General features: G+C 46.2%; 1 protein-coding gene across 4 annotated transcripts in view; it reads left to right on the top strand.

Moving 5' to 3' along the window:
* Window positions 1–24,463, top strand: part of DGKG (diacylglycerol kinase gamma) — a 210,833-nt gene that overhangs the window by 160,476 nt on the left and 25,894 nt on the right. For all 4 annotated transcript variants that reach the window (XM_047732347.1, XM_047732341.1, XM_047732340.1 and 1 more), the window contains 2 exons: window positions 2,381–2,558; window positions 23,519–23,639. In XM_047732347.1, coding sequence (XP_047588303.1) covers window positions 2,381–2,558; window positions 23,519–23,639 — 299 coding nt within the window. The remainder of the gene's footprint in view (window positions 1–2,380; window positions 2,559–23,518; window positions 23,640–24,463) is intronic.

The raw sequence follows: 24,463 nt of genomic DNA, 5'->3' as shown, positions 1-24,463 counted from the left end.
CTGACCAAGGAGAGGGCTCATTCCCTGTTTTTGCCCTTCATATACGTGCATTAATGATTTAGTCCACAAATGATAGGACGGCTATGGCGAGGGGTCATAGAATGAAGGAACTAGATGGAGGAGGAGACTTGGGCTAGAAACCAGATGAAACTGATCGACATAAATGTAAAGCCGTATGTCTACGTTATTAAAAAAAAAAAAATACCTACACAAGTTCACAATAGGGAAGAGCAGGCTGAGAAGTACATAATGGGCAGAGGGTCCGGGTGTCTGTGATGACCACCCATTCAAGCTGAAGCGATCCAGCTGTCATCTAGCTGCTAACAAAAGAGCTGGTGCCACTGTGATCATATTTAACAATAAAGATAATGATAATGGGGGACATGTGTTGTGTACTTCCATGGGCTTGCCATGTTATCTCATTTCTGGGGGAATGACAGTATGAGAGGATCCCAGCCCCAGGATGTGCTCCTCCCTTGGCCACCTATGCCATCAGATCCTGGGGCAACGCCGGAGAACTTAAGAGAATGGGAGACTAACCAGCAGTAGTCTTTGCAGAACAGGGCAGCCAGGACAGGGAAATCTGAAAATCAGGTCCCACAGGAGCAACTGAGAGAGCTGACCATGTTCAACCCAGAGGAGGCACAACCAAAATGGCAGTGGGAGAGGGAGGAGAGATAAAGGGGCCGTTAGGACTTAGGCTCTGCCTGCCTGCCATCAAGTCTGTGTACTTCCATGTGTACGTTGTGTGATTTGGGGAAAATTGTTTAACCAATCGTGTGTCTCAGTTTCCCCATTACGAAGAGGAGATAGTCACAGTAACTGACTTCCAAGATTATTAGGAAGGTACTAAATGAGCTGTGTCCAAAATCTTACCAGGCAGGTGGCAATGCTTGATACTTGTGAACAGTGATAGTGACGATTGTCATCATGTTGCCGGTGGGCTGTCCCCATGGAGGAGGAAGGAGGGTCATCCTGTCTGGCTTCAGAAGGGAAACGAGGACCAATAGGTAGAAGCAGGAAGAAAGAGAATCTGTTTAACGTAAAGAGACAAGCTTTCAAACAATCAGAACTTCCCAGTGAAGAAATGAGTTTCCGGTCATGAGAGAAACTCACTCCATTCCATTTTGTAGTCGGGGGACAAGCCGTGGGGATGATAAGGTACCATAAATTAAGAGCTTTGAAGAAATCAGGAGCTGAGCAACTATGAATGGCAATAAGCCCCTCCTTCCTGTTCCTCCTCTGTTGAGAAATCTCTGGACGTTTGGGTGTGTAGGTGACCCCGAAGACAGTGGATTTTTGTCGCATGCTTTTCATTTTTCCTGCCTCTCAAGAACTAGGATAAAGACCTTGGGCTTTATAGTCAAAGTCTCTAACTTTGAGTTCTTGCTCTTTTATGTGTCAGCTAGACAACATTGAGTAACTTAACTCCCCTCTCTGGGTGGGTTGTTCCCTTGTGTAAATGAAGAAAACTACCTACAGTTTTGCAGAACCATGATCAGAACTAATTCATTTCTTGCTGCGTTGGTAAAGAGTATGCCAAAAGTAGGCATATTTGAGACAGGCACATTCAGACCTGCTGGCCTTTTGTTACCTGGCGGAGGATGCAGGTGGTGGAGAGAGGATAAGGAAACTGCAAGGTCAGCAGGCATTAGGGCCAAAATTGCACTTAAAATGCAGATAGGAGAGACAGGCGAATTCTGAAAGCCTTCCAAGTCTTTTTTCTTTGTCATTGAAGTATGCTTGACACACAATATTACATTCATTTTAGGGGCACAATATCGTGATTTAGCAACTATATAGCTTATGCTGGGCTCACCCCAAGTGTAGCTCCCATCTGTCACCATACAATGCTATGACAATACCTTTGACTCTGTTCCCTGTGCTGTATCTGAAAGCCTTCCAAGTCTTCCCGTGTTGTCCTTATCACAGGAGGGATAGGATAAGACGGGGTAAAGTGAAACTTATCTGTTCTTTGTTCAGAATCTACTGTGTGTTAGGTTCAGGGCTCAGCGTCCCACCATATCTTCACATTGGTTAGTCAGGGACAGAATTGATGATAATGAGGTTGGACCAGAGAACATGTTTGCAGTTGTCTTGAGAACCATCCCTAAGCTCTTATAGATCTCTAGAGGATCTCTGAAGCCTTGTACTACCGTCCTCAAAGCTGAGCAGGATTGTATCTCCCTAACCCACTGCAGGGGCCAAGGCATTAGGCCTCCGTCACTTTGCCCCAGGTTGAGCATCTGACAGAGGCAGGCTGCTGGCCGAGGGCCCATCACACACCTTTCATGAGAACTCCTGCCACACACACATACAGCGTCTTGGGTTAGGATACACTGAGAACACTAACCAATGATCTTTTCTCTCTGCCCCTCAGTGTGACGGGGTTGGGGTGGACCTGAGCAACATCTTTCTTGAAGGCATTGCCATTCTCAACATTCCCAGCATGTACGGGGGCACCAATCTCTGGGGAGAAACCAAGAAGAACCGGGCTGTGATCCGGGAAAGCAGAAAAGTCGTCACTGACCCCAAGGAACTGAAATTCTGCGTGCAAGGTAAGCAAGGCATGGGGAAAATTGCTCTCAGTTGGCAGCCTAGTGAGAGGGGGACATTCAGATGGGTGTGTTAGCAATCTGTATCAGGGCCTACAGCAGGCTCTAGAACGTCCTACAGCCCAACAAAGACCCATTGCTCTGGGAATATGCCATTTCATCATCCCTTTTGTTGCAACATTTACCGTCCGAGTGAGAGGAGAAAATTAACAATAAGGGAGCCCTAAATGACAATCAGCAGTCAGACTGAACTCTGAGGTCAGGAGTCAAGCGCTGCTCTCAAGGTCACCAGTGCCCTTCCGTAACTAAATCCAACAGTCACTTCTCACACTTGATCTTCCTTCTCTCAGCAGCGGCGTTTCATCTAGTCCCTGTTCCTGCAGATACTAGGATTCCACAGGTTCCTGTCTTCCTGCTCCTGCACTGGTTACCCCTTTCTAGTCTCTTTCACTGATTCCCCATCTCTGTCATCTTTTAGTGCTGGAGGCTCCCAGGCAAGGGCCTCAATTCTCTTTTCTGTCTGTCCTCACTCTTGATGACCTCATCCAGGCGTGAGACTTTATTTAAATACCACGTGAGTGTCAGTGACTCAGCATGCCCAAAACCGAACTCCTGATGTCCCTCCCACAGACCTTCCCCACCCATAGCCTTCTCCATTTCGGTTGATGTTAACTCCAGCCTGCCCGTTGCTCAAGCCAAAACACTTGGCACCATCCTTGACTCCTTTTTATCTCACACCTCCCATCCCACCCATCAGAAAATCTGCTAGCTCTACTTTTAAAAACATCCAGGATCCAGTCACTTCTCACCCCTGCATTTCTGCCACCTTGATCTGAGCCACTTTCCTCTGTCCCTTGGATTCCTACAAATCATCCTAACTGGTTTCCTTGCTTCTATCCCTGCGCTGTAGAGTCTGTCCTCAGCACTGCATCGGAGAACCCCTGTGAAAATATGTCAGATTATGCTACTCTCTGGCTCAAAATCCTACAGTGGGTGGGTTGGAGTAAAAGCCAAAGATCCGTATGTGGCCCAGAGTGCCTTAGATGGTTTGGCCTCAGGTTACCTTAGTGACTTCATCTTCTGTTACTCCCCCCTCATCCCGCCTCTGTTACCATGTCTCCTCTAACAGAGCAGGTTGCTTCTAGGAACTGACTATACTTTCTGACTGGAACAACTGGGAAGTATGCCTTAGAGGCCATCAGCTGGACCTCCCCCTCTCAATCCACACATTCACCCCTACACCTTACCAGCCATTTCCATCAATGAACCAATTGGGAACTCAATCAGAGTACCCGGGCAGCTCTGATTCCTCCATGGTTTGGATGAATGGCCCCCATTGATCCTCAGGGGTTCTTAACAGACTGGTGAGCTGAGGGAGGAAAGCCATGTATGAGTATGAGGGTATTGGCAAAGATACCATGTCAAGAGGCAGGAGACTGGGTTCAGGTCCAAGTACAGGCTCTAACCTATTTTTGGCATCTCAGTTCTCTTTGTTGTAAAACCAGGATCTCGTGTAAACTTTTGATAGCTGAATGAATGGGGTTGAGCCAGATCATTGGTTCTTATACCAGTCCTGCTTATTGAAAATGAAGATTCCTAGGCCCTACCCCAGATCAACCTAATAATCACTCGGTTGGTTCCTAAATTTGTAATGAGGTCCCCCAGACAACTCTGATAGGCTGCCAGGTTTGAGAACCACTAACACAGAAAAAGTATGTGTGGATCTGGATCTCTGTTCTTTGATGTCCCTGGCTGGCAAGCACGAAGACTGGATGTGATCCTACCACAGAAGGAGACAAAGCTTGGCTGACCATCAAAGGGAGGGGTTACTTGCTCATTTCAGACCCATCTGTTGGACAGTCAGATCGTTCTATTCCAAGGCAAGGTCATCAAGAGGTGTCATCTCCACACCTCCAGCCTTTAAGAGAGGACTCAGGAGTTTTTATTTCTCTGTTGCCCTCTTAAGTCCCCTTTGTTTCACACAGTAAAGTTTTCAATTTGTGTAAATTATTAAACTGATTAATGTGTTCCTCCTTCCTTCCTTGGCAAGGGAAGTTGTGGTTGCTAGCAGAGGGTGGGGGAAGCTTTGGAGGTTATAGAAACTTTGTACAAATTTTCCCACCCTGGTGCTCCTACCCCAACCCCCACCCTGACATTCAGTTCCAGCAGAACAGTATCAGGGTAGAATCCTTCCCCTACCCCTGCCCAGGGTATGGGAAAGCTCTTGCTAAAGACATGTTCTGGTTAGGACTCAAGGACTTATCTTCTCCTTACATATCGGCCCATGTATCTTCCCCTTCCAGCAAGAGTAATGTATCTGCTGATCACTCCTACCCATCATCTACAGGAACTCTCTTCCCCAAATCCCCCTTTCCCACCCCCAGAATGTGCTTTCAGAGCTAAAAACGAAGCTACTTCCTGTTCTTTAGATGATGACATGAGCTGATCAGAGCAGAGGCCCAAGAGGGGCCTGGCTTCTGGGCTTTACAGAGACAGCAGCATTGAGTTTTCTGAAAGGGACATGATCTCATTTAAGTTGAGAGTTAATGGGGGAAAGCTAAAGAGACAACCTATTTTAGTAGAAGAGCATTGGCCTGGGAGTCAAGAGACCTGGGTTCCAGTGATACTCTGCTTCTCGCTGGTGTGTGATGTTGGGCAAGTCTTTCACCCTGCTGGGTTTCAGTTTTCATTGTCTGTAAAATATGCAAGTGTGACAATCACACAGGCTTCTATAGATCATAGCTTCCTTGCAGATCCACAAAATTAAGGCATGGCCAGTTTTCCATCTAGTTGGGCCCCTTGAGCTAAATCATATCACACGCTCCCTCTGTCTTTCAGTGTGTTTTGCTTCACAGTTTTTAGGCCAGCTGCTGAGAAGGCAGGCATCTCTTCTCAACAGGCTTCATGTGCTGGGATTCTTTACTCCTTGGCGGTTTCATTGGGATTGGAGGTGAGGAAGAAGTCAGGAGGGAATAGTGGGAGGGAAGCGATTTCTCTCAGGAGGTTTAAAAGGAAATGACACTAGAAGGGGTTACTGTCAAGCCTCCTCATCACAGATCAGTCTTTCTACTTAGAAGAGCAATCTAAGAAATAAAGTCGTTCAAAATGAGCATGGAGTGAGATCTATACAAACACTGCCTAGTTAGAATGCAAGAGTGCTGGGAAAAGCACCACACTTGCAACTGAATGACTTGGGATTACATTTAGGCTTTACACCTTCCAGATTTATAAACTTGACTTCCTGAGAGTCTCAGCTTCCTCAACTGTAAAATGGGCATAATAATATCTAACTTATGAAGATGATGGATGTGAAAGTGCCTGGAACATAGCATAAGCTCAAACTTAAAAAAAATATATTTCTTCTCACCTTTTATCCTAGTTTATTCTGGAGCATACCAGTTGGATTTCTGATTTTGAAGTTCTTAACTTTAGCATTGCCATCTACCTGTACTAACAATAAAAAGGAGCAGAGCTCCTGCAGAAGTCCAGCCCCTGCCTTTGTCCTAGCACATTAAATTTACACCATCAATTGTCCCGACATGTCCTTTCCTAGACCTTTTGTGTTCCAAGCATGGAGACTGGGGGTTAGTCATCTTTGTATCCCCAGTGCCTGATAGGTAATTAGTCAAAACAAGGTTGTTGGATAAGGAGCAGTACATGGGCATTGGTTCTTGTTTTTTTTTTTTTAAATGATACTAGTAAGAATAGCGATAGTCTCTTATATTTGCATTTCATTTTGGCTTACAAATAATTTTGCCTATGTTAGTTTCATGTGACCTAACCAGAAACCCAGGAGCAAGGTTATACCCATTCCTTTCCACATCCCTACTTCATAGCTGGGGAAAAACAGAGGCCCAGAGAAGGGGGCCCTCTTACACAGTTTACATCCAGTGGTAGCATCAGAACCAAGTCCATGATTCCTAGCTAGCCCCTAGTGTCCAACCAGAAAATTAATTTGAAAATCCTACTGCATGCATTGTACAAGCCAGACACTCAGAAAACAGGAAATGTTTATATACCAGGCTAAGGAAAGGCTCCAAATAGACTTGCGGAAGTTCTACTCCTCCTTTAAGGTCTAGGTCAAGGGCTATCTCCTTTCTGGAGCCTTTGGTGGCACCTCTGGGAGTAAATCCAGCCCTTGCCTTACTAGAGCACTTGACTTTGCTGTCTTGACAGTACACTGATAATGGTTTGGCCCTGTTGCATGGGTATGTGTATCCTTGTCACTACTTTCTTCTGCTAGGACCTGGAAAATGGGGAGCATGGGGTCCTCAGCTGTGTATCCCCCTCAAAGCTTAACATCCTTCCCACCTGGCTCATGTTATTCTACAGAAATGTTTTTTGGAGAGAATGAGAAGGGGAGAGAGTCTTGCCTTTGGTCTGCCAGCACAGTGGGCAGTAGATTCTGGAACTGGACAGGAACAGGCATTCAATGGAAAACCTTGAAAGAAAAAAAAATGTATTTTAAAGAGTTATATGTGTTTATGAGGCTGAGATTTTCAATCTCGTGATACCATTAGATTCAACTGATAAGTAAAACGTGCCAGCTATCTGCAAATAAGTAATTCAAATCTATCTTGAGGACTTAGAATCAATATAGGATAAGGGGCTAAACACTGAGCCAGAAGTTGAAAAACCCAGGCCTTCCCACCACCAGCCATGTGACGTTGGTTGAAGTCATTAAACCTCCCCAAGCCTCCATTTCAACCCATACGAAATGGAAACAATTATGTTCTCTCTCACTGAGCATTGTTTTGATGGTTAAATGAGATCATCCATGTAGAGCATTTAGTAGAGTGGGTGGAACATGGGGAGTGTTTAATCAATAGTAATCTGAATTATTATTAAGTGATAAATGGAGAGTGATAGTGTATGATTAGTGTATGATAAGAAAGGGGCCAGATTTTTTTTTTTTTTAGATTTTATTTTTTTTAGAGAGAGAGAACACAAATGGGGGAGAGGAGCAGAGAGAGAGGGAGAAGTAGTCTTCCTGCTGAGGAGGGAGCCCGATGTGGGTCTTGATCCCAGGATTCTGGCATCGTGATCTGAGCCGAAGGCAGAGGCTTAACCCACTGAGCCACCCAGGTGCCCCGAAAGGGGCTGGATTTAGTGTTTCACTCTTTTAAGCTCTACTTCAGAAATTTGGTCTAGATTATTTGTAAATTACCTGTGGCTCTGAAAACCTGTACCTCTAGGGTTATTTGTTGGCACTATGCTTAAGTTGGTTTGGCTATTGCTTCCAATATGGGAGTTACCCCTAAGCTGAGTTTCCAATGAAACAAGATAAAGGGTAAGGATGCCAAGTGTTGAATCCACGTGAAGCACCAGGGCATGACACAAAACTGAACCAGTCCCTGCAAGGTTGGGGAGTGAAGCCCTGAGAAGCTCTGCCATCGTCTCTCCCTAGCCCCACCCGAGGTATAAATGCAGGGACTTCCTACACTTTTTCTCACATTCTTCACTGAACCCCATATCTGTCACAATCCAGCCTTCACCCTTAAAACAACAATAGTCTTGAGACTGTGTCATCCACACCTAAGCCCTTCTGTCTGTCTGCTATTAAAGCAACTCTTTTCTCAGTGATTTCTTAGTCAATCCCAATTGAACTGCCAACAGGGTGTCCTATATGAGGTTCTAAGCAGAAAGGACAAAATCTCCCCAGACTTTCATTGGTAATAATTTTTTAATACCTGGCAAGTGAAGACAGGGAGAGAGACCATGAGGGAGCCATCAGGGAGCATGGGAACCAGGCTTCAACAAATTAATCCAACAGATAGGCATACAATTAGGATCTGTGATAAGCAGCAAACAAGGAGCCTCCAGCGAGGCCAGCCAGCCAGTGTGGGGCTCATAGAATGCCTAGCCTCGTACTCCAACCCACCAACCAGGCATCACACAGGTACCCTCCTAGCAAACACAGAGTCCTAAATCAGCCTCAGTGCAGATGTCTTGCTTGGGAAGGGGATAACTTGCCTCTTCAGCTGACTCCACTACTTCAAGGGCACACGTGGTTCTGTCTGTCTCTGTACTGTGCCCATGTGGATTTTCACAGATTGTATGGACCATACTCTAGATGTCAAAGCAAGAGAATGGGCTGCCATCCAGCCATCTCAGGCTCACATTCCCGGCTGAGAAGCTGGAGCTCAGACGAGCCAAAAAATAATTGTGAGCTTATGAGTTCCTTGTTTCTCAGGGCTTTCTTTCCACTTCCATGAAACTTTCCACTTCCACCATAACAGAAGGTGGCCCATTGGGTTCAGGAGCTGTCCAGAGGTGTAGGTTCCCAATTTTCCCATTTGGTGGGGAGCTGGCCAGAAAGATAGTCATAATGAACAGTAGTCAGCTATTTACTGCTCATGGGAGTTAAGAGAAAGTCGAGATTTATATCAAGTGTGCGTTCCACAGAGGTCTCTCGGGCCAAGGTCTCTCCTGGGGGCTGACGAGGAGCAAGGCAAGGGATCCCTAAAGAGCCTGGGGGTACTTGGGTGTGCACTGGGACTGCCCTCAGTGCTGGGGAGTAACCATGGCAACGTACATGTTGTTCCTCTTAACAGTTGCGGGCCTGCAGAGAGACAATGTGTTGCTTTTCACAGGAAATCACAGCATTGACTTTCAGTCCTTTGGGTGCCCACATTAGAATCAACATGTCCCAAAAGAGGCATTATCATCTTCTTTACACAGCCTACCCGCTCTCCTAAAGCCCACTGCCCCGTCCCTGCTCCTTGCTTTGTTAATGGCATCACCTATGGCCCACAATAGAGACCCAGATTCATGCATTTTCCTTTACAGCTGGCTTGTGGAACTCTCCCACAATTATTTCCTTACCTTGGGTCCCCCACCCAGCTATGGGCTCCTCAGCTCTGGATGTCATAGTTCTTTCTATATCCTCGTGCCCGGCACAGTCTCTGAGACCTGGAAAAGGGCTAATATTTATATTGGTTAACCAAAAGCACCCAAGGTCAGGGGCACCTGGCGTGGTGAGTTAGGAAGCTGTGTTTGAGTTATCTCCCAGCAAAGTGGAATTTGTAAGTGTGATGTAGGGGCACAACGTCCTGGGGCCCCCTGTGCCAGCATCGGCCTCTACCAGAGGCCGGGAGGTCCACTTCCCAATCCTCACTCTTCCCTCTCCAAGGCCATGTCTGTTCCCAGCTGACCCTACGTCAGGTGTGGCTCTAGGAGTGCCGGTCAGAGCTGCCTGCTCGATCTGCAGGTTAGGCCAGGTAGGAATTTTGCAGCTTCCAAATCAAGGCCAAATCTGGTTCTCAGAAGTCTGTTTCCATAGATACTATGATGTTTCCTACGTAGCACTGAAATTCCAGAATCACAAGTCTCTTAGAAATTCAGAGATCACTGTGTCCTCTAGATAAGGAAAGTGAGAGCAAGGTGAAGTGGCTTGCCCTGGGACCGACCTGGACTGAAGGGCAGGTTTCTTGGCTCACATGGGCCAGTTCTTGGTACCCAAAAGCAAGCATTGGCCAACTTTTCCTATAAAGGGTCACAGAGTAACTACTAAAATAATTGGGTTTTGTTGGCCATTCGGTCTCTGATGCAGCTACCTCACTCTGTCCACTTAGTGTGAAAGCACCCATAGCCAATATACAAATGAATGGGCTCGGCTGTGTTGTTGCAACACAACTTTGTTTACACAAACAAACAGCAGGCTGGATTTGGCCCTCGAGCTGTGGTTTGCCCATTTCTGCTCCAGACCTCATGTGGTCCACAACTAACAACAAGGGCATCTCCTGACTATGTCAGCAATGCAGATCCTTGAGTCCTCGGGCAGGCCTGGTGAAGCCGGATCTGCATTTCCACAAGACCCCCTGGGGGGATCCTATGTGTGCTGGAGTTTGAGAAGCAGGACACTGGTGAGCCTGGTCACTCCCCCTAAGAATGCCAAGAAGAAACTTCATAGATTAGAAAAATGAGACCCAGGGAGATTTGTGGACCTGCCCGTGGACATAAAAATTGGTGGGTGTGGGACTAGAGCCCAAGTCCTAGTATTTCAACATAGAATTCTTTCTGCACATGCCAGAGTACCCGCCCCAGCCTCCTCCTTTCTAGCTGGCCCTGACCCAACTAAGTTCACCGGAAATTCAAGAAAAGTAGTCCCTCATCCTTTCTTGGCTGACTTCTGAATCAAGAGGGCTCTGACTCCAGTGTCTCCTCCTCTTCCCCCAGCTCATCCCTGACCAAGACCTGGGAGGGGCTGGCGAGCTAGAATTGTGCTGCTGGAGGCCGCCCAGCATTGGCAGGGGCAAACTTGCTCACCCCGCTTCAGGCTGGAGTTAAACTTCAACTTAATTCCTGCCTTAAGAAGTTCGCTGCCCAAAATAGAACCCAGAGCCAATGAGCCCTTCATTTTTCACACGCAGAAGAAACTTCTGGGGTAGCTCTTTGGCAGGTCTAGACCTGTTAAATTTCTCCCCCTTGGCTTGCCCTCCCTTGGCCCACGCACCAGTCCCCGTTTCTCTGTAGCAGCTTCTTAGTCATTTGATATCAGGCATCTACTAAGACTCAACCCACAGCAAAATCCAGGCAGGCCACTCTGCTCCACGTGGCCTGGACACTGTGTTCTCATCTGCTCCTAATTTGGGTAAGAAATGTTTCATGTTCTTAAGTAATCAATTAATATATATTGGGCTGCTTTTTACTGAGCACTTATGGGCCAAGCCTGTTGCATATTTAATTACCAATATTCCTTGACTTACAATGGGGTTACCTCCTAGTAACACCATGAAAATACAGTAAGTTGAAAGTGTATTTACTACGCTTAACCTACCAAATATTGTAGCTTAGCATAGCCTACCTTAAATGCGCGCAGAACGCATATGTTACCATACAATTGGGGAAAAATCCTCTAACACAAAGCCTGTTTTATAATAAAGTGTTAAATATCTCATGTAATATAATGAATCCTGTGCTGAAACTGAAAACCAGAGTGGCTGTCTGCATAGCGGTCATCTGCCCCGTGATCATGTGGCTGACTGGAAGCTGTGCTGTGCTGTCCCTGCCCAGCAGCATGACACAGTATGGTACCGTGTATCCCTGGCCTGGGAAAAGACCAAAATTCAATATGTGAAGTATGGTTTCTACTGAGTATATTACTTTTGCATCACCATAAAGTCGAACAATTGTTAAGTTAGAAACGTTCTATATTTAATCCACTTTATGGCTGAGGACACTGAGGTTAATAGGGTCCCAAGGCCCACAGGACGGGACAGAGCATGGATTCAAACCTGCCTTCAAGGACCTATAGGGCTCCAGGTGCTGCGGAGGATGCAAGCAAGAGTGTGGGGACTCCAGGAGCTCACAGTCTACCTACAGGAAATACATGGAGAGCAGTTCTGTTAATGCCAGTACCATAGGTGAGCACCACGGAGTGGCAGAAGCAGAGTATCATAAGAGTGTGGGGGGCAAGACAAGGACAGCTTTCCTTAAGAACATGATCCCTGGCTGCCAGTACTATGCCCTGCACCCAGGAGGTGACCAGGATATATTTGATGTCTGAATGAATGAATGAGTGAGCGAGATACCGAATGTGTATGTGCTGACAGGTGAAGCTGGCAAGGATTTGAAAAGACAGTGAGAGAAGGGGAGCATAGGTTAGAGCACCAGCATGCAGAGGTGACAAAAAAAAAAAAAAAAAAAAAAAAAAAAGGCTGGAAAGGTAGAGATCTATGAGTCGTGCACCATGGGATTTGTCCATGATCCTCGAATAATAGGAAGAGAGGAAAAGGTGAAGGTGTTCAAGCCCAGAGCAGTAAGATGGGAGACGAGTGTGCGGTTTGGGTTAGAGGACAGGGAAAGGGAAGGGCAGCAGGTGACCAGTTCAGAAGTTAATGAGAACAAAAGCCAGCAGGGAGGACAGAGGAAGGGGACGCTGCCCAGTGGGTGGTTCCGCTCTCCCCCACAAACCACCCAACAGCATCCCAGCTTCTACCCACATGCTCCGCCCTCCTGTTTGCCTCCACACCACACGGCTCCCTTGTTCGAAGAGGGGAGGCCTTACACCAGAACCTGGGTCTTTTCCGCCTCCAGTGTGCCGCCTGCACCCTCCTCTTCCCATTTTCAGGCCACTTCGTCCAATACTGGTTAAGCATCTCCTTGAATTTAGCACTAGATGCTAGAAATACTTTATACTCATCATCTCGTTTTAATACCCTGCAGCACCCTTGAGAAACACTTTATAATTAGAAAAACGAGGCTCAGGGAGGTTAATTGACCTGTCCGAGGCCACACTAATTGGTGGATCTGGAACTAGGGCCAAGTCCTGGTATTGCAAACATGGCGTTCCCTTCATGTGCACCGCAGTACCCCCCCACACCCCCCCATCTCTGGCCAATCCTGACCCAACAGCCGGAAACAGTCCCTCCTGATAGCAACTCTCTACTTCTGCCTTTCTGGGGCAGGTGGGTGGTGTGCACATCTCTCTGAGCTGTGATTAGCTTGGTGGGTGTAGATGTCTGCAATGTACCTTATTATATGTGTCATGCCTGAGAATCAGGTTTGAGTTGAGCTGGAAAATCTCACCACTAATTGATTTATTCTATTATATACACTGTACCTGGAACCGAAACTTCTCAAGCTCAGTGAGCAAAATAAAGCCAGCTAATATACCGACAAAATACCAACAATAGCATTTCATATTCTAGCCAAGAAAGTCAGCATTCCATTTAATAAGATCACGTAGCCAAGGAGTGTTCCCTGAGAGGAACTGAGGAGAGGCTCAGCCTCTCCATGCTCATTTCCTGGCCATTGGACATCCTATCACTCCTAGGTATTTTGTCTCTGCCTTGAGTTTTTTATTCCTAGTTTATTTTTGGAGTCAGACAAGCCTTGGTTTGAATTCCAGCTATCCCACCTGCCAGCTTGGTGACATTAGGTGGAACTCCTCAAGCCCTCTGAGCCTCAAGAGTTTTGGGGGGGGTTGTTTGTTTTCTTTTGTTTGTTTGTTTTTTAATATCAAGATAATAGTTTCCACATAATAGAGTTGCCATGAGAGCTTAAAGCAATAACCTTTTTAAAGCTTTAGGCCTGGCCCAGAGTCTGTGCTTGCTATTGTTCATTTTCTTCATTTCTTCACTGGGACCACACAGTCAAGATTCCCCATATCTCCACTGCCTCCCAGGCCTTCTAAGACATTCTCACTCTTGGTTTTTCTTGGAGGCATAATGATGTCAGGCCCTCACTTCAGAGCCATTTCCAGGAGGCCATTTCTTCCTGAGAATTTCCTGCCACATGACTTCCCCAGCACACTGCATCTCTCCTCCTCAAACACCTGACCCTTGGGCATAGAGGGGATTAGAAGGCCCCCTTTCACAAAAGACAGAGCTTTCGTCAGAGCCCTGCCCAACCCAGGAACGAAAGTCACACAGAATGGAGGCCCCACTCTTTCCTCCCCACTTCACCACACAGAAGGCTTTCAGGAGCCAACAACAATGGCCATGGTGAACCCACCCTTGCTCTTTCTCTTGCCTCAGTGTAGGGTTGCACAGAATGTTTTGTCTTCTGCACAGTGTAAGGAATGGTAAGGGTTGCTGCCAGTCTGCACTTGACCCAGACAGTCAGGCAATCTGGTCTCTACTTCTGTGGGAACAGCTCAAACAGACTCGAAGGTTAGATTGCCCCCACCCAAGTCAGGGAGAATGGAGGCCTTGAGGAAGAACGTGACTTGCCTGAGGTTACTCAACTAGACAGCCAGAGCAGAGACAAAAATCCCAGCTCCTACCTGCTAGATCAACACATTCCCTTTCCCTCCAACCCTACAGCCTCTCCTCTTCAGAACACAGAGGTTCTGGGCTGTTTCTCCTTCCTACCTGTTGCCATCTGGATTATCCAGAGGCAGAGACTACTCAATACCCTCTCTTATGGGGCTTTACAGACACTGGGGAGTAAAAGAAACCTGCAAGCCAGTATAACAACAGCAGGACACAAAGGAAACATCCCTAAAAGGAGGTGCCTAGCTAGACCAGGGCGTCAAAACCATGCCTGAAATATCTCCAGATCCTCCTCAACTCTCTCCTTGCTCAGCCCAGGAACAATGGATCACTGTGGGATTGTATCTCTCTTTCTCTTTCTCTCTCTCTCTCTCTCTCTCTCTCTCTCTCTCTCACACACACACACACACACACACACACACACAGGAATTCAGGGAAAGGAAAAGAACTAAAGTAACCCATTTCCAAATAAAATGCTGAGCCTCCATCCTGCTTCAGATTTAAAGAAGTAGGAATAGGGATGCTACATTTGCCAGGAGGGGCAGTCATCCTAAAAGCTCAAGGTCACAGTATCTCTAGCCATCCTGCTATGTCTGCTTTTCTTCTCAGCATTTCATTCTTCCCTGACCTTCTCCTCCCTCTTTTCCTACCCACCCCTCCCCCATCATCCCTCTCCTCTTTTCCCTCTTTTTTCCCCCTTTTTCCCCTCCTGCACCACCTGGTCTGGGTCACATTAATGACCACCTGCAGAGGGCCCCTCACTTACCGTGTCGCAAAGACAGGATATGCTGGAGATACCCCTTCCCAAGGAACATAAAATCACAATAACTTCTACTAGTCCTTGAGGGCTTTCTGGGCAGGGCTCCTGATTGGTTCACTTCTAAACCTCACCATAAGCCTGCCAGTGAGTTATTATATCTCCATTTGCCAGATAATTAGAAAGACTGGGGTGGGGGAGGATGCACCGGGATGGCTCAGTCAGTTGGGCATCTGACCCCTGACTCAGCTCAGGGTCATGGATTCAAGCCCCATGCTGTGCATGTTGCCCACTTAAAAAAAAAAAAAAAAGACTCAGGGAAGCAAAGTGACTTCTCCCAAGGTGCTAAGACTAGTGTGTGCCAGGCAGTAGTAGTTGATGTAAGTCTGTCCAGGGCCCATGCTCTGTGCCCCACAGCTTATCTCAGGAGCACATTCTTCACACTGGGTTTGCAGAATGCCAAGGAACAAGGCCTCCTGCCTGCTTGGTTTTCGGGCAAAGGTCTCTCTGCCTCTATCCTGTGACTGAGCTTGGATCCCTAGGAAAAGCATTGGTCCCGGGTTATTCTTCTGGGTAGCTGTGGTTGGGATACCCGAGAGGCCAGCTGGGAACGCACCTGGTGAAAATCCTGTTTGTCAGTTACAGCCTTCCTTACTCACCCTTTTGTGCCCAAGGAAAGCCCAGAGCCCCTTCCCTCCAGAAAATCAAGAAAGAATCTTGTGGGATTCTCCATCTCCCTGTGCCCAGGCTATTTTGGGGATGCCAGGCTTCTGAGTTGGCTTTGAAGCTCTTTAGCCTGGAGCATTCTTTCATCTGTGCAGACCAGACCCAGTGGGGAGCCGAGGCGGTCTGCTCAGTGCCTGGCTTTGTGGGGCTCTGGGTGCCTGAGCCTCTGAGGGCACGTGGCCCATCTCCATGGAAATTTGGACCCAGGAGAAGGAGCCCAAGGTGACACCTGCCACAGCCTTGGCAGGCTGAGTCTGAGAGAGGCCTGCCAGCTGCCACTCACCTGTCTGGACCATGGGGACTGAACCTGGCCCCACCACAAAGCAGAGCTCCACTTGCATCCTTTCCTTCTGAGGATCGTAAGAAGGCCTACCAACCCCCTACTCCCCTCCAGTGTAGGTCAGCTTCTCCCTAGAAGAGGGATAAGGAACATTTCTAATAGCTGTTTATGGAACACCTTCACATTCTTTAACTCTTTTGTCCTCAAAGTAACTTATGAAGTAGGTTTTGTTATTGTGCCTGTTATGGGGCAGGGACCTGAGGGGAGCTTTGTCATCTCCAAAATTCATATGTTGAAGCCCTTATCCTCTACCTTAGAATGTGACTCTGTTCAGAGATAGAGTCTTTGAACAAGTGATCAAGACGGAATGAGGCCGTGAGGGTGGGCCCTAATCTAATCTCACTGGTGTCCTTTTAAGAAGAGATTTGGACACGCGCAGAGAAATGCCAGGGACACACAGCCTCAGAGTAAAGGCCATGTGAACAGGTGGCCGGGGGGTGGCCATATGCAGACCAAGGAGAGAGGCCTCAGGAGAGACTGAACCTGACAACACCTTGATCTTCACTGTCCAGCCAAAGCAACTGTGAGAAAATAAATTTGTGCTGTTCCAAGCCCCCCAGCCTCATGGGATTTTGTTACGGCAGGCTTAGCCAACTGACAGACTCAGGAAAGATGCAAAACCTGCCCTATATGGACACAAGCTGTTGGCCCTGAACTCCTAAACTTGTACAGAGTTTCTCAGAAGCTGCCGTGAGCACTATGACTCCTTATTTGTCTACCAGAGGCCATGTATCAAGTAGGGACAAATTCCTTTTTGCATTTCTAATTAGTCAGACACATACCCCTGCCAGGAAGACCTTCATTCAGGTGAGCATCAGCTAACCAGTGCTCCCCACTGAGCTGATAGGACTCCAACCCAAAGCAGGGACGCCCAACATCTCAGCTCACCCATGCTGCTAGAACCCAGGTAAGGGGACAGTGCCCACAGGTGTTCTAGGGTGTGGGGCAATATGGTGGGATGGTTCAGAAACTCTCTGGGTGCCGTCACGTGGGGTTTCCACATATCCATTGGGGGTTGCTTGGTTCCCTGGGTTGGCCCATTGCTGCTCTCAGCCTAAATCTGGAGTATGACTGACTAAAGAGGAAACAGATAGGATTGGGGTTGAGAGTAGCAAGGCATCCTGCTAGGCTAACAGAAAAGCATCCCCACTTCTAACTCTCACTGGAGTTGGGAGAGTGATATGTTCAGAAACAGTTGTCTTTCTCAGAGATCCACTGTCTGAGCAAAGGACAAGGAAGAAGCACGGTGCTTGGGGTATCTCAGGAGGGTAAACAGGAGTTATCTAAGCAAAAGGACACCTGTGGAGGGAACGGGGCCAGCTACAGATAACTTCGAATGCGTGTCCCGTGGGCTTCCAAGGTCCCTGAAGGGCCTGAAGGAGGGAGTGGACAGATCAGACATACCCCTTCACTATGAATGCTCTGCCAGCTTTACCTGTTAGTAGCGAGCTCCAATCCCACCTGCCGACAGTGGGCAGGACTAAAAAGATAAAAGCAAAATGGGACCATTGAGATCAAAGTAGGAGAAGCAGAGAGAAGGAAGAGTGAAAGTGTGAAACTATGAGGACCACAGAAGATGTTTTAAAAATTTTAGCCTGGGGGCGCCTGGGTGGCTCAGTGGGTTAAGCCGCTGCCTTCGGCTCAGGTCATGATCTCAGGGTCCTGGGATCGAGCCCCGCATCGGGCTCTCTGCTCAGCAGGGAGCCTGCTTCCTCCTCTCTCTCTGCCTGCCTCTCTGCCTGCTTGTGCTCTCTATCTGTCAAATAAATAAATAAAAAATCTTTAAAAAAAAAAATTTTAGCCTGAATACTGGCATTTGGGGACATTTGTACGCACAGCTCTAGGAAGGTAGCCAACTGGACGACTGGGAGCTATCAGGTTGAATCTGGCAGAAAAGGAAAGTAAAACTAAGAGATTTTTAGTGCCCACTCTATGCCAGACACTTTAGCATTCAGCTCTGCCATTTCGATCTCATAACCACACTTGGTTATTATTCCTAACTCCTAATTTTCAAGTGAAAAAGCCCTAGGTCAAAGTAATTAGGAAGTAACTTGTTTATCATCTTTTTCACTCCAACTCCTGCTGTATATTTTGGGCAGTTCTATTGCCTAAGGCTCAGGTTCTCAATCTTGAGCTTGCCTCAGAATCTTCCAGAAGGCTTGTCAGAACACAAACTGCTGGGCCTAACCCCCAGAGTTTCTGATTCAGTAGATCTGGGGCGGGGCCCGAGTGTTTGTGTTTCTAACAAGTTCCTGGGTGACATTGGTGCTGCTGCTACAAGACCACACTCTGAGAAGTGATCCACCCAACATCCCAGCCCAGCGGTTCCCAAACCGTGCTCCTTTTGGAATCGCCTGGGGATCTTTAAAAACAAGCACTGACACCTAGCTCCCAGACCCACATATTCTGATGTAACTGGTATAGGTGCAATCTGGGCATTGTTATGGGTAAAAACTCTCCAGGTAACCGTAACCTGCAGCAAAGGATGGTGACCATTGACCTAGCCTCACTTTGCCTTGACGCTAACACCCATCGCCTCCCTCTTCTTCAGCTGCCCAGCACTGGGGCCATGGGAGGGACTTGGAATGTACTAGCACTGCTCACCGCATCTCTCCCAACCCTCCTCTTCCCACTGGCTCACAACACCTTCTAGAACTCATTACACCTCTCGCTCCCTTCTCCCTTTCCTTTAGTCCTTCATCTCCTTCCCTATTCAAACTAGACCCTGTGCCACAGCAAGTGTTACAGCCATCTCTTGCCCACCATCAGGACATCACCGCCCTTGTTCTTTCCTTGACAACACCTACCTGGAAAAGTTTGAGGCTGCAGTGCAAGGAGGCTGCAGTGCAAGGAGGCTTCGTGAAGTTGATGGCCCTTGACCTGAGTCTTGATGAACAAGTAAAAGTGGAAGTGGGCATTTCAAGCAGGGGTATGGCATACACAGAGGCACAAAGGAGAGATTACCTGGAAAACTTCATGCTGTTGTCCATGTCAGGCACAGGTACCTAGCCCTAGAGTGCAAGGAAAAGGCAGCCTCTTGACAGACGCCTTGTTGCCTTGGGCAACAAGCCAGGGAGTTTACATCAAGTTTACAGGTATGAAGAGCAGTCAGTTGATAGGGGTTTTTTTTAAATGACTTTTAAATTATAACATTAATACATACTTCTAGAAAATATGAAAAATGTAGAAAAGCATCAAGTAGGAAATAACAGTGGTCTCGAATCTAATGATCCAGAACTCAACACTGTCGGGATATTAAGGGAATTTATCCTTTTCTCCTATGCACATTCTTACTTAGCTCAGGACATGCTGTGTATAAATAAGTGTGTATCTCACCTTCACACTTAACGTCATAGACATAGTTAATGTTTTTGAAGTTTTGTAAATATCTTAATGACAGCGCAAAAGTCTATCGTCATGGATACTGTATACTTTATTCTCATACAGACGGAAATGAGGAAGGGGGGATGTCACTGCTATAAATAATACAACAGTGTTCATATTTGTGTGCACTTAGATCCTGTCAATGATTTCTTGTGATTGGTACCAAAAAAGAAATTAATGAATCAACAGTATGAAAATTGTAGACTCCCATTGTCAACGTTTTTGCCAATTTGCACTTTCATCATAGGTGTGAAAGAACGCACATTTTAGCTTCCCTTGCCAGCACCTGGTGTTATGATCGGTGCCACTGAAGGATTTTTGGTATGAGGATGACATGAGCGGATTTGCATTTATAAAATCCCATACTGGAGGCTGAGTCAAGCGGGCCAGATTGGAGCTGCTATTGCCATCCTTGCTGTTCTTGCTTTGCTTCCACATTCTCCTTTTTTCCATTTCCCCATTCTTCATCTTTTTTTCCTCCTTAGAGAGTGTATATTAAATGTTCCCTGCCCACAAACACAAGGATTTTTGCCAGGGGCAGAACGGAAAGGCCTCACTCTAGTGGTTGCAGCAAACTTGTGCCCAGCTCAGCGATCCTCTTCCTATAGGGGTCAAAAACAAACAAACAAACAAACAAACAAAACATTCTAGACAATAATTTTCCTTATGTAGAATTTTTAAAATATTTTTCAAAGAACTTGCCAAGTGATTTATTGCTAAATTAATTTCTTTCTGCATTCTGTGACCATCCAACCCTACATATCATTCTGTCCCTGGAACATCTTTGCCCCTTCTCCTTCTTAACCCAGCGTTTAAGACTTTAAGACTTTCTTTAAAAGTCTGTGACATCTTCCTCCCTTACTTAGCCCTCCCATACTTACTCACGCCTCCTGTCCTCACAGTTCAGTTATAGCATTTTCTACACCTACTACATTTTCTCCCTCTTGACCAAGAGTCCTTCAAGAGTAGAACATTTTGTATTCCCAGTTCTTATCTGGCACTCAGTTGCTACTCAGTAACTTATGAATGAATGAATGAATGAATCCCTATTTTACTAAGGTACATGAACATTCCAGCTTAAATACTAATGAGTTGAAAAGTGTAAAGAGAGACAATATGGAGGTGATGTGAATTGCCAAAACCATACTCTGAATCACTGGTACCAGGTAAAACAGACACCTGGTATACCAGATGTCCTGATCCTGGATTCTAAGCTCTAAATATTAATTGTTCTGTGTGCTTGGATGTTGACTTGCACTCTATTCTTTTTCACTTTAAGTCCAAATTTGATTTATGCATAAGTATCTCTGTGCTAAAGGAAGTAAAGGGAATTAAGTGATGTCAAAATATCCCAAAATGTGTATCAAAGAAAACTACCATGAACTGTTTATGGGTATCACACAAAAGAAAAGACTTGTGGTCCCATAAGTTTGGGAAACAAAATGAAATAGATTTCCTTATCTCAGAATCTCATGGGAGGCTTTGTAAGAAAAGGAAAGAAAGATCAGCTAGGCAATGGTAAAGAAGTAGAAGAGCAGTCAAGTATTCCTCCAGTAGTAGACAAGGGTCATCCTAGCCTCTTTATGCCAGAGAAGATTCAGAGTACAAATTCAAAAGCAGAACGGCAAAAAGCATACCAGTATATCCTAGCCCCTTACCCTGCATTTATCTCCTCAGTCCCACATGTGTGTAAGCCTCTGCCCCCTACCCACCCACCATGTGGATGAGATCAGCCTTCATTACTTCTCTTCTAGAGCCAGGAAGCAAGGTAATGTGTGGGAAGTGATAGCTGCAAGGTAATGTGTGGGAAGTGATAACAACTTAAAGCCATTCAACAGGAAAATTTGTTAAAAGACCAAGACATTGTAAAAGCTGAAACACTTGAGTCTATTAAGTCCCCTGCTTCTTAGAACATTTTGTTACCAGGAAATGTTTCAAGGAGGGAAAACACTGAACTATAACAGCACTGTCAAATACTGAAGCCTAATACAAAGAGCAACATTTTACAAGACATCTGTCTTTCTGCCATTAGGGGAACCTCTGAAAAGTTCTTCTTTTTCCTCCTACCCCAGTATAACTCCCCCACCTTCCTTACCCCTAGATACACTCCTCTGTTTCTCTCCTCCCTCCTCCTCCTTCCTCCCTTCCTCACTCCTCTCTCATTCATAACCTGTGCTGATTTCACAGACACTGTTAAAATAGGACAGTAAGCTAAGACTACCCAATGGTTATTTAATGCTCTTTGGTAAGAAGGGAACTAATTAAATGACTAGAGGTTTAGATATTCATTGTTTATTGGAGCCAAACTCTTTGAGAGCCTGGAGCGTTTTCCTAAACAAACACTGCTCTTTCACGGCCTCTTGGTCCAAGACCAAATGAGATGGAGAGTTTAAGAGAGTTTAAGAGACAGAGGAGACAGTATCTCTTCATAGATACGGAAAAAAATAAAGAAGGAGGAGGAGAAGGAGAAGGTGAAGAAGAAGAAGAAGAAGAAAAAGGAGGAGGAGGAGGAGGAGGAGAAGGAGAAGAAGAAGAAGAAGAAGAAGAAGAAGAAGAAGAAGAAGAAGAAGAGGAGGAGGAGGAGGAGGAAGGAGAAGAAAACAAGAAGGGGAAGGGGGGGAGGAGCAGGAGAAAGAAGAAGAAGAGGGGGAGGAGGAGGAAGAAGGAGGAGGAGGAGGAGAGGGGGAGGAGAGGGAGGGGGAGGAAGAAGGAGAAGGAGAAAGGGGAGGAGAGAAGGAGGGGAGGAGAAGGAGTATGGGAGTGTGGGTTGGAATAGAAAATAGAGGGGAAAGCTTCTGTGTCTGTCACAGGAAGACCAGCGAGCACTATTTGTTGGCAGCTGCTGTCCATCAGTGATCATCAGGAGGTTGGATTGGAGCAGTGTTGACACATTTGTGGTCAGCCCCATGGTCTGCTTAACTCTTCATTAGAAATATGTCCATCAAGACAATGTTTTTAAACAATAGTCTTCTAAACAAAAAAGTAAAGACAAGCCCAAATATCTCCTTGGCAATCTTAACAAATACCATTACTCTATAACCAAGAGGCACCTTTGACAAAAACCGTCTATTAAATAAATAAAAGCATTAACTTTCTTGTTTGGGGATATTAGTAGGATGTTAGTGACTAGGTACAATCTGGGAGAAAAGTACCTTTGCCTTAGTAGGCCAAAAAAAAAAAAAAGGAAGCTTTAGAGAATCCGCCTTTTTGTTTTGTTTCTGTTTTAACTACTAAAGTTGTGTGGTAAAAGTGAGTCTTGTTCCCAGCATCAAACCTTGATCCTGCCATTTCACAAGAAATCGGGCAAGAGCAGCCCTCAGAAACTCTGAACAAAAGATATCTTCCAGGTGCTGAATCAGGAGGAACTGCCACTGTGAGAGACCTTCGAGCCTATGGGACTCTGAGCCTGAGACTCATATTTTCTGTCCCACTTTTTCTACTGTGGACCCAGAATAATCTGGTGGAGGTGAAATACTCTCTTCCTTGGCTCAGATGAGGCACCTGGTGTCCTGAAAGAGGTTGGCTCACCACTGGCTTCCCACAGGCCAAATTTGAGGTTAATTGACCATCCGTCGTCATCAGTAGGGCCGTGATGTTGTTCCGACATTCAGAGAAAAGAAACTTGAACCAGCTACAGAGAAAGGACTTCTGTCACCATCACTTCCTATCCTAAACCCAAACCCATGTGTCTTTAGCTGCACTGGTGGGGAGGTAGGGGGAGGGGGTTGAAAATCATTTCGGAAATAGCTGGTTCGTCATTTGTTACTCTCCATTTGAAGAAGCTTCTAGAATTGTCAACCTATTCATTGGATGCATATTAATGTTCTGAATGAAAACTTTTTTTCGTTAGAATTGGGTTTCTGTTCATGAAAAGTACATGTATTGACCTTTGGGGGAAATTCTGTATTCATAATTAGTTTGAAAATGCTGTTTGGTGGGAGATGAAAGGGTATCATTGACAGATCTGGATTTCTGACCAAAACCAGCCTGAGGAACAGAGAGATGTGTATGCACTGCTTCTGTTTGTCTCACTCTGCAGACCTCAGTGACCAGCTCCTTGAAGTCGTGGGGCTAGAGGGAGCCATGGAGATGGGGCAGATCTACACTGGCCTGAAGAGTGCGGGCAGGAGGCTAGCCCAGTGCTCCTCTGTCACCATCAGGTATGTTTCCTCATTACCCAGCAGCCCTCAGTTCTTCTTCCCTCTCAGGGTTCTTACGGAAAAGGATTAGGGAGCCATCTTTGGATTTCAGTGCAGGCAAAGTGCAGGACGGAAGCCTGATTAACTTTTATAAAGAGTATCTTTAGAGACATTTAGTTTCCCAAACCAGGTATAATGCAACCATCCAAGACATCAACTGAAGGGTCCACCATGACCTGTTTGTTATTCCCTTGTAATGAATTGGTGAAGTTCTCTAAATAGTATAAGATTATGAGGTCCAGAGAACCAGAGGTTCAACTCCTTGCCTTTTCTTTTCTTTTAAAATTCAGTTAGCCAATATATAGTACCTCATTCATTTCAGATGTGGAGTTCAGTTATTAATCAGTTGCGTGTGACACCCAGTGCTCATCACATCACGTGCCCTCCTTAATGCCTATCCTCCAGTTATCCTATCCCCCCCACCTCCCCTCCAGCAACCCTCAGTTTGTTCCCTATAGATAATAGTCTCTAATGGTTTGTCTCCCTCTCTGATTTCTTCCCTTTCAGTTTTCCCTCCCTCCCCCTACAAGCCTCTGCTCAGTGTTGCCTTTCTTATCTTCACAAATTAAGATGCTAGATGTATGCCAGGGAGCACACTGTGACAGAAACCAGGTTCTCTGCTCACTCTTTCCTGGATAGTGGCCTTAGAAATATTATGTCCTGTGTGCCTTTGTAGAGCCAAACCATCAACATCAGCCCATCTGTCATAATTGCCTAAGAGGGCGATGCTTCTGCAAGATGGGGCCGTCACAGGTCTGTCACTACAGGCTGCTGGAACAAATTCA

This window comes from Lutra lutra, chromosome 1 (assembly GCF_902655055.1).
Source record: "Lutra lutra chromosome 1, mLutLut1.2, whole genome shotgun sequence".
Lineage (NCBI taxonomy): Eukaryota > Metazoa > Chordata > Mammalia > Carnivora > Mustelidae > Lutra > Lutra lutra.
Note: the sequence above shows the minus strand (reverse complement) of the source record. Positions and strands in the feature narration are given on the sequence as shown.